The sequence below is a fragment of the Macrotis lagotis genome, chromosome 4, assembly GCF_037893015.1.
Source record: "Macrotis lagotis isolate mMagLag1 chromosome 4, bilby.v1.9.chrom.fasta, whole genome shotgun sequence".
NCBI classification, from domain to species: Eukaryota; Metazoa; Chordata; class Mammalia; order Peramelemorphia; family Peramelidae; genus Macrotis; species Macrotis lagotis.
In genome coordinates this window covers 3,775,359-3,788,032 of record NC_133661.1, presented here as the reverse complement: position 1 = coordinate 3,788,032, position 12,674 = coordinate 3,775,359, and the positions used below count along the sequence as shown (strand labels likewise).

Sequence of the window (12,674 nt, the reverse complement as noted above, 5' to 3'; positions counted from 1 at the left end):
TAGAAAAGGCCCAGTAGGAAATGGGTGTGCCGTTCTAATATGTAATAACAAAGAAAGGCAGTGTCCAAAAGAATTGCCTTCCTGAAGAAGCAGCTCCATTTAGGCAAGGGAGGATGAAGGAGTATTGACCTGGAGATGAGTGTTTTCTGTAGAGATGGCAAAGGAGACTTAGGCAGTGCAACAAATAGATGGCTGAGTCTGGTGTCAGGAAGACCCTTCTTCATGACTTCAAATCTGGTCTCGGCTTCGTCATCTGTAAAATGGACTGAAGGAAGAAATGGCAGTACCTCTGCCAAGAAAATCCCAAAGGACCTTGGTGGCTTGACATGACAAAATGACTCAATAGTAAGAGTTGGCCAATGCCCCTTGGTTACTGTACTTTGGTAGGACTATGGTGGAGACAGGATGTGAAATTTTTTATGAGTTGCTTGTTTGAAGACAGTATTCTATTTGTGTACCCTTTTTTTTAGGTTTTTGCAAGGCAATGGGGTTAAGTGGCTTGTCCAAGGCCACACAGCTAGGTAATTATTAAACGTCTGAGGTGAAATTTGAACTCAGGTACTCCTGACTCTAGGGCTGGTGCTCTATCTACTGTGCCAGCTAGCCACCCCTATTTGTGAACCATTTAAAAAAATTTTACATTGTGTCATGCCTTTTTCTCCTAAGGGAGAAAGTGATTTCCTGAGATCTAAAGAAGAATTTCCTTCTGGAATGCCAGATGCTGATTTCTGATAATTATTTGTGAGAACAAAGGCCCACTGTAGGGTCTGGCACCAACTCTTGCTAAGATGGACAATATCTGAGCTCCCAAGAAAGTGAATTCCCCTAAGTGAGGGCAATCTCAGCCTTCACATACAATTCCCAGATACACAGATGAGAAAGAATTGCTTTTGTTTGTTTGCTTTAAAGTGATAGTTGTTGGGATAATGGCCATCTTGTTGGCTCTCCATGACTCACCATGATGAGTTGAGATTTAGGGTTTTACCAGTAAAGGAGCTGTTTACCTTGGGGTTGTCCCTGCTCACCATGTTTTATCTCAAGCATATTCATAAGTGCATAGGTGCTCTTTGCTTCAAAGGTCACCAACCCAACAATTATAATTCCATGTGAATTAGAGACCCTTAAACTATCTGCCATTAGGAAGAGCTGACAAGGCAGAGTCAGGGCCTGAAGGGAAGGCGACGGGCATATGTCTCCACATGAGTTTATCTTTAGCTAAAGGTACTTGGGCATACACATAAATCCTCTTGACATCCTTATATATTCCTTGATTTCCTGATCATGAAAAAGATTGACCTAGTGGAACAAAGCATATATTAACTAGATGATACAAGTCAAGTTAGATATAATCTCCAAATTTCATGGACTTTATCTTTAAAATGGGGATGCTGACTTTTGTACAAGCTGCCTTGAGACACAGTACAAACTTGAAAACTAGGCTTATTCCATACTCCTTGTGGGACATTGGGGTTAATTTCTACTTTTTAAGAGTCAGTTTTCTCATCAATAAAATGGAAGTAAGGATAATTCCCTCACTGTGTTGCTTTGGGTGAAACGTATGGTACAAATGCTCATGAGTTATTGAGAAAACTGAGTGTAAAATGGCACAGTTCAATCCTGGAGAAGAATTATGAGAATACCTCTCCCACACTTTCTTTGTTTTCTCTTAGGGGAATATGGGGGAGGAGTTGTTCCTATGTCAGTTTTACTTAACTTTCTGCCTGTCTGTCTATCTGCCTCTGTTTCTCTCTTATTCTTTTTTTTATAAGGGAAAACCCTCTGGACAGAGACATCCATTTGAACAAGTTTTCCTAAAGGCTTGTTCCTTTTTCATCCCTGGCACAACACCTGGCCCAGAAGATCACTCAGTAAATATCTGTTAGTTGACTGAAGTGAGAGTAGGAGATTGTATTTGGAAATAAAGAGTTCAAACATAAAAGTGATCTATTTTCATATGTGTGTCTACACATATGCCTGTAACTATGCAGATGAATGTATTAAATATAATTACATGTGTGCTAGAGGGAGACATCTATCTGAGGATCTCCAGAAGTGAACTGAGACCATAAGATTGGATTTGAAGAAGAAGATGAGAATGGAGAAATGAATGTGGGCTTGTCTACACAGAGGAGCCAATGAGTTGTCAAAGAAGCAGAGCATAGAAAGAGCTTAGCATCACTTGAGGGAACCTAAGAAAGCATGCACCCTCATGGGGCAAAAGGAGGACAATGGATCAATAAAAAAGATGGTGGAACAGTGTTCAGAGACATGCTAAGTAAAAGCAGAAGAGAAAATATTCAGGGGCCTGAGAAGATCAAGAAAGAGGGACAGATCAATTCTGTGCCACCCTGTGGGGACATCAGCTGAGAGACATGGGCTTTGGCAAAAATGAGCTTCTATTGACGAGAAGAGAGGGCTTGGTTCAGTCTAGTAGTGAGATCACTGGCACTGACTTCTGTTTCCTTAATGAAATGCTCTCAATGGTGCCAGGACATGCTGCTCCCTTTTCAAAGGATGCTGAGTGGTCCAGGTCAATGTCTAGAGATGGGTCAGCACAAACATTGCATTGAAAAGCCTGCATTTTTGTTCTTATGGATTTTAATAGCATTTTAATAGTAAGCTCTCTAATTTGATCAAGTCTTGCAAATAATTAGTCTTATAAGCAGGTTTGACTTCTTAGAGTGAGGAGAGGGAGCCGTTATTCAACCAATTAGAGCTTCCATTAAAGGAGAAAATGACAGAATCCACACAATCAGATGGTTGAACGGAAGAGCTCTTGGTGGAGGAGGTCATTTCTGTCCTGGAACTCAGGGAACAGCATAAACAAAGGGTTAGAGGCTTCCACAGTCCTAAGTGGATGAGAGCCCTCCTTTACTCCTAACACACCCATGCTTAGTCAGTGCCTAACGATCACCACCAAAGACCTAGGAATTAATAAAATGTCTCCTGGAGCCTGAGTCAGTCATTTCTACATTCGCCACTGCCAACTCAGATAGGAAAGTCTGACTATAAATCTGGAGGAGAGCAAGAGCTTACGTGTGACTGTTATTACACAAAGACAATGTGCCAATACCCAGCTGACCAAGTGGCCTTATTTTTATGTCCAGATACTGACTGACGTGTGATCATTGACGCAGCCCCAAGCCTACAGAAGGAGATTCAGATGGAAACAGTTGAGAGAAGAGTGCGGAGAATCAGGAGTAATAGTGGGAGCCTGGGTCATTTTCCTCAGGTTCTAACTCAAAGGTTAAATAACTTCTGTGTGGACACATGTACTCTATGTGCCTTAGGAAAGACTTGAATACAGACCTTCCTGTCTCTTCTGGTCAGGGTGTTTCTTCTGCATTTGTTCCATGCCTCCCAACTCAGTATCTCCCAGCATGCCCTGGGTAACATGTCAGAAAGCTTTGTGGGCCCTCTTTGAGTCCTCCCTTAATAGTCATGGAGTGAAATGATGAGTTGACTCATAGTGCAACCTTCTCAATTTCTTCTCAAGGCTAGCATCATCACAACTTATTTGCTTTTCTCCCTCCCCCAAACATGTAATCTTCTGATCACAGTAATTGTGGTCCATTTATTAATTATAAACTCTTGATGATGGTTTTCAAAGTTATCCATAATGTTACCCTAATCTGCATCCCTCTCCCCATGTACAGTGTTCACTCTAACTAGCCAAGATCCTCCCTTCCCACTATTCTTCCCCTGCCCCTAGTTATTGGCTGTGGGTCATCCAATCCCAGTTGTGGGACATGGAATCCTTCTGCCCCCAATTCTGTCTCCATCTACTTTTGCTTCTTTATTTCAGGTGCCAGCTAAGCTGCTTCCTGGAACATTTTTGGACCCTTACAGATGTTAGCAGCCTGACCCTCATCAGACCCCTGCATGGGCTTGCTTTGTGCTTCTTCTGGAATCATGGTCTGCACTTCTTAGTTCCTAGTGATTCCCTATTTTTCCTTACTCCTCTACCCCCCCACCCCCCACAAGTAGGAAGGATCTATAAATGTTATATCTCTCAAGAGTTGAATATTGAGTCTTACAGACTATGGGAGCTTAATAGAACTTTGAATTAAATCAGATTGAGTGAGAATTTATGCCTTAGCTTCACTAACATGTAGAAAGAATTATTCATTAAAGGCAGGAAACAGAATTTTCCCCTTCTAACACCTGAACTTATGTAATGCCCTCACATGGGACTAAGGAAACCCAAAGTGGATATTTTTTCCTCCATGTGAGAGTCCCTCAAAACTTTAAAAGACAGCTTTCACCATCCTCCCCACCTTGGGGTCTTCTCTTTTCCAGGCTAAGCAATCACTTGTCTCCAACTGACCCCCATATCCTGGTTGCCCTTCCCTGGACACTGTTGCACTCCTCCATATCCTTAAATGACAACTTCCAGAGTTACAAACAATTCCTGGCTTAGGTGATACTAAAGGGACTCTCCCTCCATCATGGTGGGTCTTGCAATTCTCTTAATGAAGTCTGGGTTCTCATTGGAATTAGTTTTTTGGTTGACACTGCTGAGTCATATGGAAGTTCAGTTTACTTAAACAAATTGCTTGTCTAACTATACTCCCTGTATCTTTTGCATCTTGTAATTGCCCATCGATGGACTACTTTCTGTCTGCTTCATTATTCTGATTCTCAACAAGATTGAATTTTCTTGAAGTGACAAAAAATGTGAGAGAACTGGCAAAGTGAAAGATCTGTTTGTGCGTGCATTTGTGTGTGTGTGTGTGCGTGTTTGTGTTTGTGAGCTTGTATGTGTGAGCATTGCCTAGTTAGGCACAAGAAACACTCATGGGAATGTGGTAGCTGAGATTCTCTTGGCTTCATGCTTCTGTTTGGGAAGAGGGGAAGGAAAATTCCACTGGTGTTCTGGCATTCTTCATTTCGTTTATTTTTCTCAATCCTCCCACTTCTTGGGGCCTGGGCAACTCTCCCAGCTTCATTTCATGAAGCCAAAACTGAAATATAGAAATGAAAGCTACAAGTGCTTAGTATTTAAAATCACAATTAAGTCTGATTCATATTTTGAAATTCAGATTTAAGCTAAGTGAGGTTTCTTTGGGAATCTGGATGATTATTCTGTTCCTCTATGCAAAAAACATCATTTTCCTTTAAATTTTGAGAGAAGGGGGGAAAAGTCTTTGTTTTTGGAGACTCCAAGACTGTGTGTAATGGTGCTAGAGAATGCGGGAGGGGGGGAGAACTTTGATTTAAAATATTTATTAATTAAAAAAAAGTTAAAATATTTATTTATACAAAGATGATGAGAAAAATCTCATGCAAACTCTTGGCATACAATAAAAATAACTGAAATATTCACAGGATGACTTTTTTGTTTTACAAAATAACTTATTTTAAAATGATTTTGAACAAGAAATCCAAAGGTTAATATTGTTTCCCTCTCTGGGCTTGAGAGCACCGTTCAGAATAATGGGACAGCCATCACCTGTAAGCTACCATTGTCCTCCAAGGTGCATCAATCAAGACTGGCACGCTCATCACTGGAATTAACGACTAACACGCTAAGACGACTACTCAGAAAATGAGACATCGACTGATGAACATTGGAGTCATGAAGGCCTCGAGAGTACGGCTGGCCCTTCCCAAGAATGAATGTGGTTGCAAAGCACTCTTCAAACAAAGGTTAAGAGAGTCTGGAGAATGGCAGAGATGGCATCTGTTTCTGCTCAATTACAAATCTGCATTGGATTTATAATTTGTGTATATTACAAGATATTTGCATAATTAAAACAATTAAGGGATTGACATCTCATGGCAATTAGAAATACATCAGACGCTGAATGTTGTACAAAAGAGAGCTTCAATATGAAACAGTGATCCTTTGAGATCCAGACATCCCTCTGGGTCTAGGAGAGAAGGTCCCTGGCAGGTTTGAGGCTCAAAGGTTTTCCTCCAAAAGGCTTGGGTACTGCTCCAGGTTTTCATCTTTACACTTTGCTCTGCTCCCCCAGGAAGCCACAGGATTGATCTGGGGGCTAGTGCCTCCTTCCTGTAGAGTCTTATCTCATTTTGCGGAGTCTAATTCTGTTTTCTTTGTCTCTCTTTTTAAGGAGCATTATGAACTGGTTGAAAAAATGCTCTTGGTCCTTCTTCTTCTGAACAAGTCGGAACCTCTGATCTCGGCCATATTTTTCAGCAAACTCTTTGAACGTTGTCCTGAAAAATTTAAAAACAAATCCCAAAGTAATTCAGATTTCTCAAGATCTAACATGAAAGTCATGGGTTTCCTAGAGAGAAAAAGAAACTGCAGGAAAATGAGGGATATTGAAGTATGGAATCCTGAATCTGATCCCCGAATTGGTTGTTGATTCCCTTAGTAGCATGGGTACACCACTGAATTCTTTAAGACTTTACTTTCCTGTCTTTCAAATGGGGCTAATGATGCTTCTAATATCTACTCCCTGGGGTTAATAAGAAGAAAATTCCAGGAAACTTTACACTGCAAAGAAAAAAATTCTTCACTTGGGGTGGATTTCCCCCCCAATATTATTTTAATTATATTTCACTATACTTATTTCCTTTATAATCATGTGCATTAAAAAATATGATTCTAGAAGGGTTCTGTAGACTTCACCAGACTGATTCTCAAAAAGTCCCTGCCATCTTCCCAACTTCTTTCCAAAAAGGTAAAACACCTCTCTTCTAGATGATTGGGAGGTTTTGCTGATTATATTTTTACTAATTGCACCATCCAGGTCAGTAGTGGTCTCTTCTAGGTGACCCAACTCCATGTCCCCAGGCAATCCAAACTGATATGAAAATTTGTTTTAATGGTTTTGGACCATGGTAAAGAAAACAACAGATAACAAACACCATCATCTCAGTTCACCTGCTGGGATTCAGTATGGCTAGGTCTCCTATAGTTTCACACTTGGAGTTGTTATAGATGGTCTCTAGCCCAATGTGGATTTGACCTCAGATCTTGCTAACATCAAATATATATTAATTTGTGCCTGGAGTATGCCTTCCACTTTGAGGGCAGATCTCTCCCCCCAATTCAGCACTTTAATATTTCTCAGCTTCAATTCACTGTTTCTTATTTTGCTCTCAGACCAGGTAGAACACACGTAACTATTCTCAAACAAAATAGTGACAAACATTCTTTTTAAAAATACTCTTTGTCAATCCTTCACCTAAGCACGATGAAAAAAAGGATGGTTTTTGTTATCAAGGCACTTTTACTCTATAAGGGAAGAAGGGAAGACACCTGTCAGTCATTGAACATTCATTAAATGTTGATTATGTGTCCTGCCATGTGTTACATTACACGGTATGTTTGAATACCAAGTGTAACTTGCCAAACAGATGATCTCATAGAGAACTGACCCAGGGTCAAAAGAAGCTATCCAAGGACACCCTGATGATCTCTCTCTTTTATAAATTTTATTTTTAGAGTTTCCCTCCCACCGAGGTACATGCAAAAGTCAAATTTCAACATTTACTTCCAAATCCTTGAGTTCCAATTTCTCTCCCTTCCTCCCATTCCACTCTCCCCATTGAGAAAGCAAGTTATTTGGGGTAGGTTAAAAATGTGAAGCCATGAGAACATTTCTGCAATGGTCATATTGTAAAAGTAAACATAATCCTCCATGCACACACAAAGTAAGGGAAACCTCAAGAAAAATAAAGTAAGAGGAAAATAAAAGTGTGCTTCAGTTCGTATTTAGACCCCAGCAACTCTGTCTTTGGGATGGATAGCCTTCTTTATCATAAGTACATTAGAGAAATTGCTTCAATATTTTTCCCACAGTTGCTCCTGCTAGCTGTATTTCCCTCCATCCTATTCCCACAACCCCATTTATTTGATTTCTTTTTCCTTTTACCTTATCCCTTCTCAAAAGTGTGTTGCATTTGACTACCCTCTCTCACTCTTCTATCACCTGCACCTCCCTGCCATGTCTCCCATTCCTTTCCTCTCCTATTTTCCTTTAGGGTAACATAGATTTCTATACCCAACTGAGTGTGTGTGTTATTACCTTTCTGAGCCACTTCTGATGAGTGTAAGCCTTACTCTATCCTCATCACCTTCCCCCTCTTCCACTCCACTGCAAAAGCTTTTTCTTGCCTCTTTTATGTAAAATAACATCCCATTCTATCTCTCTTTTCCTTTTCTCTCAATGTGTTCCTTTCTCTCCAATTAATTCCATTTAAAAATATATTATATCTTTAAATTCAACTCCCTCCTGTTCCATCTAAGAAATGAGAAGGTTAATATGAATTACCAATATCATCGTCCCAGGCATGAATACCAGCAGTTCAACATCATTGCTCATGCTGTGCCCTTCCCATCTACCCTCTTTCTGTTTCACCTGAGTCCTATTCTTTTGACCAAACTTTCTTGTTCTGGTCATTTCATCCAGAAAATCTAAAAGTCCCCTATTTCATTCAATATCCATCTTTTCCCCTGAAAGAGGATGTTCAGTTTTGCTGAACTGTTGTAAGCTAAGCTTTTTTTTACCCTGAAGGTCTCTCTTAGGAAATTTGGAATTGATTGTGTAACATGGGAGATACTGAACCAGGGCTGCTGCCCAGCATGATGTGCCCTCATCAGAGAGGGGGCTGCACTCTATGAGCAAGGCAGAAGGGGAACAACTCAAAGGTAACATGAGATATTTAAGTTTAGAGTAAGTGTCCCTGGTATTTGCATGGACTACCTGTGCCCATCCTTTGGAAGAGTATTCTGAACTTGTAAACTCGGCCACAGCTGGCCAAACTAACTTGTCTTTAAACTAGTGATCTCTTCTTTGATAAAGAAGGACAAGAACCACCCATCCATACCCAAGTACGGCAAAAGTCCTGGGCCCATGGTTTTGTTGATATAAGAAAATCCCTCTACCAATTCTGGAAGGTATTTTTCTTACAACTTCTGGATCCAGACTGTGAGTTTTATTTCATATATCATCACTACTACTTACTACTACTCCTACTACTACCACCACCACTTCTCTCTCCTCTCTCTCTCTCTCTCTCTCTCTCTCTCTCTCTCTCTCTCTCTCTCTTATTTTCTTCCCCCTTCTCCTTCTCCTTTTACTCTTCCTCCTTTTACTCCTCCTCTTACTTATATTTTTTTTAAATTTCTAATATTGAGTCTCCTCTGCTAGAATGTAATTTCCTTGCAGATAGAAATTAATTCATTTACTGTGCTTGTATCTATGACTAGTTTAATAACTATAATGAGTGTTTCATAATATTTACTGATAAAGGGAGTCTAGCCTCAGAAGCCAGCTTCCCTTTTGCAATATCATGTATCAAATGAAATATATTATAACACCAAAATGGACAGGTCCCAGTCAGAGGGAAGGACTGAACTGAGTTTGGAAGGAAGTGAGGTATGAGGAAGCAGAGGATGAATTGTGTTTCGGACATTTCAGGTGACTCCACCAGAGTTAGTCAATTTAAATTCCGGGATGAGGAGTCATAAGAAGAGCTTGGCTAATTTCAGAGATGATGAAGGTGAGGAAGGAAGGCAGTCCCTGTAACCTACTGTCAATACTTGAAGAGAACTGTTCTGTATTCCCCTCTCTAAATCTTCTTTCTTAAGTGACACATTTCCAATTCTTTTATGAACTACTCCTAGGATGCAAACTTAAGGTCCTTCCCTATCAGAAGAAAAACTCTTGAAAATTCTCACCCTATTACACGGAGCAATGATGGGGACATTTCAGATATAAATATGACAATTTGGGAAAAATCCTTCAGGTGTGCCTCTCTATGGCAATGACCAATCTATGGAAATCTGAGTCTCCAGATTAAATTATTGAGTAGAACCATCATTCATGCTATCATACATTATCTTCCTTCCTGATGGATCTAATGCAATGGCTCTCTAAAAACTGATCACTCCAGAAAGGACAATGATCAATGTTGGAAGGGATGTGAGGAATCTGGGACACTAATACAATGTTGGTGGAGCTGTGAACTCATCCAACATTTCTGAGGAGCAATTTGGAACTATGCCCAAAGGGCAACAAAGATGTGCTTATCATTTGATCTAGCAATGCCACTCACTATTGGGTCTATCCCCTGAAGAGATTATGAAAAAGGGTAAAAACATCACTTGTACAAAAATATTCATAGCAGTCCTGTTTGTGGTGTGGCAAAGAATTGGAAATTGAATGAATGCCCATCAATTAAGGAATAGCTGAACAAATTGTGGGATGTGTACATGATGGAACACTATCATTCTATTAGAAACCAGGAGGGATGGGAATTCAGGAAAGCTTGGAAGGATTTGCATGAACTGATGCGGAACAAGATGAGCAGAACCAGAAGAACACTGTACATCCTGACAGCAACATGGGAGTGATGATCATCTTGATGGAATTGCTCATTCCATCAATACAACAATCAGGGACAATTTGGGGCTGTCTGCAATGGAGAATGCCATCTGTACCCAGAGAAAGAATTGTGCAGTATCAACAAAGACCAAAGAATAAAAAAGTTATCTTATTATACACCTTTGCTGTCTCTTAAACTTTATTTTTTTTTCCTTAAGGATATGAGTTCTCTCTCATCACATTCAACTTGGACCAATTTATACCATGGACACAATGTAAAGAATAACAAACCACCTCTTGTGGGGGGTGGGGAGAGGGAAGGGAGATTAGGGGAAAAAATTTAAAATTCAAAATAAATAAATAAATTATAAAAAAGACAAAAAAAAGAAATTATCTCTCAGTGGATTAAAAATCATTTGTAGATGACTAATTCCCATACAAGACAGGGGATGGGCATGACTGGCAAACAGAACTATAAAAGATCCACTGGAAATGAGGAATAAATCATTATTAAAGTGACCCTAAAAATCAAGATGATGATTTTCAAAAAATCAATTTGTTCACATTTCAGGCAGGTATAATCTACTGCTCAGCATATAAAGGTTGCTGTCTTTGAAGATAGAATTTGACTACTGGCAAATATCAGAATGATAAAGATATAGTAACCTCAATCAAATCAGGCTGGATATGACTCCTATCAATCCCATTCTTTTTGATGGAAGAACCTGGGGGAGGGGGGTAGAAGGTGAAGAGGACTTTGCATCTCCTTCCTAGTGTCTGCCATATAATTGGTACTTGATGCATTTTGGTTAAAATGAATTGAATCTGAAAAAGAAAACTCCAAACAAAAGGATATCCTTTCTTCAAAGCCAGATTGAACATGCAACTCCTTTCTTGAATGCAGATTTTTTTAGGAAATTTAAGGGGTCAGAGCCTGGAAGCCAGGATCTAATCAGAGTACAGTGTCTTCAGTCTCAGTTCCAGGATCAGTCCCTTTGTCTAGGATTTTCCCCTATTAAATGGAGGGGTCAGATTAATTGATCCTAACTGATACTAGGATACAAAGTCTTAGTCTTAAAATTGAGTGCAAAAGAGAAATTCTAGGGCCTGTTCTCTGTACTTCTCATCTGTAGCCTTAGAAGGACTGCTTGGGTATTCAGGAAGGGCTTGGGGGAATAAGTGCAAATTTAGAATTCATAAGACAGAGTTGCATTCTCTTGGGCACAGAAGCACCCATCTTTCAAAGTAAACATTTCTCTCCCCCTCCTCCTCCACAGACACACACACACACACACACACACACACACACACACACACAGACATAAATGCATTTGTAGACAATCATTAATGAGGTGCGGCCCCTGATCAGTGGATGCAACCTTGCCCTCCAGAAGGACTCTGCTTGGGAAGACGGTTTCCCATGTAGGGCCTGTCATTTTCCCTTCATTGTCTGTTAAATGCTCCCGCAGACTTTCTCTCTTCTTAAGTCAAGGAACATAATTTCAACATTATAGAATTCATTCTAGAAATGTTCAAGCAGGTTAACTCTGGGGCCATGTTTTCCACATGGAATGAGGTAGGAAAACATTCCTGGACTTGATTCCCATGAGTCAGTTGTGACTCTTTGGACCCCTTGTAACAAGAAAGAAAAGAGGGTAAAGTTTAAGTCAATGGATTTTCCCAATGAGCAGTGCTCTAGGGCCTCCCTATTACCATTGTGTTGGTATATAAGCAGGGTAGGAGAGCAGGAAAAGACAGAGGTATTTCTCCAACCTCTGCTTTACCCCATAGATTCTTTTTTTTTTAGGATTTTGCAAGGCAAATGGAGTTAAGTGGATTGCACAAGGCCACACAGCTAGGTAATCATTAAGTGTCTGAGCTGGGATTTGAACTCAGGTACTCCTGACTCCAGGGCAGGTGCTCTATCCACTGCACCACCTAGCCACCCCTACCCCATAGTTTCTTTTATTTCTCCATGACCATGATCACCTGGTGGATGAAACAATTATAGGTGCATTGATTTTGTGCCCAAAATTCTCTGAGGGAAGGGAGGATGGAAAGTGGATTTGGATGGACCTTTAGATCAATGAACCTCTTTCTGCTCACCTGGATGGCTTTTGGAACTCCTATGGGACACACCTTGCATTCAGAACTCAGTGATCTCTTTTGAGGTAGGTGAACTGGGAGTATAACTGTTCCAATTTTTAAAATGTGGAAACAGAGGCACTCATAGGCATAGTAACTGGACCAAGTTCACTAAAGCAGACTAAGGAGGATTTAGTGTCTCTGGACAACCAAGTCAGTGCTTCAGTTGATTGCAGAGGCTCAACAATGGGATAAAGTGATGATTATCTAAAATTTCAGTGGGTA

At 40.2% G+C, this 12,674-nt stretch overlaps 1 protein-coding gene across 1 annotated transcript in view; it reads right to left on the bottom strand.

Moving 5' to 3' along the window:
• Positions 1-5,415: 5,415 nt before the first annotated feature.
• TCERG1L (transcription elongation regulator 1 like) overlaps positions 5,416-12,674 on the bottom strand; it is a 303,390-nt gene continuing 296,131 nt past the window's right edge. Inside the window, exon 13 of the mRNA XM_074236291.1 lies at positions 5,416-6,183. Within this exon, the coding sequence (XP_074092392.1) occupies positions 6,027-6,183 (157 nt within the window). The 3' untranslated portion in view covers positions 5,416-6,026. The remainder of the gene's footprint in view (positions 6,184-12,674) is intronic.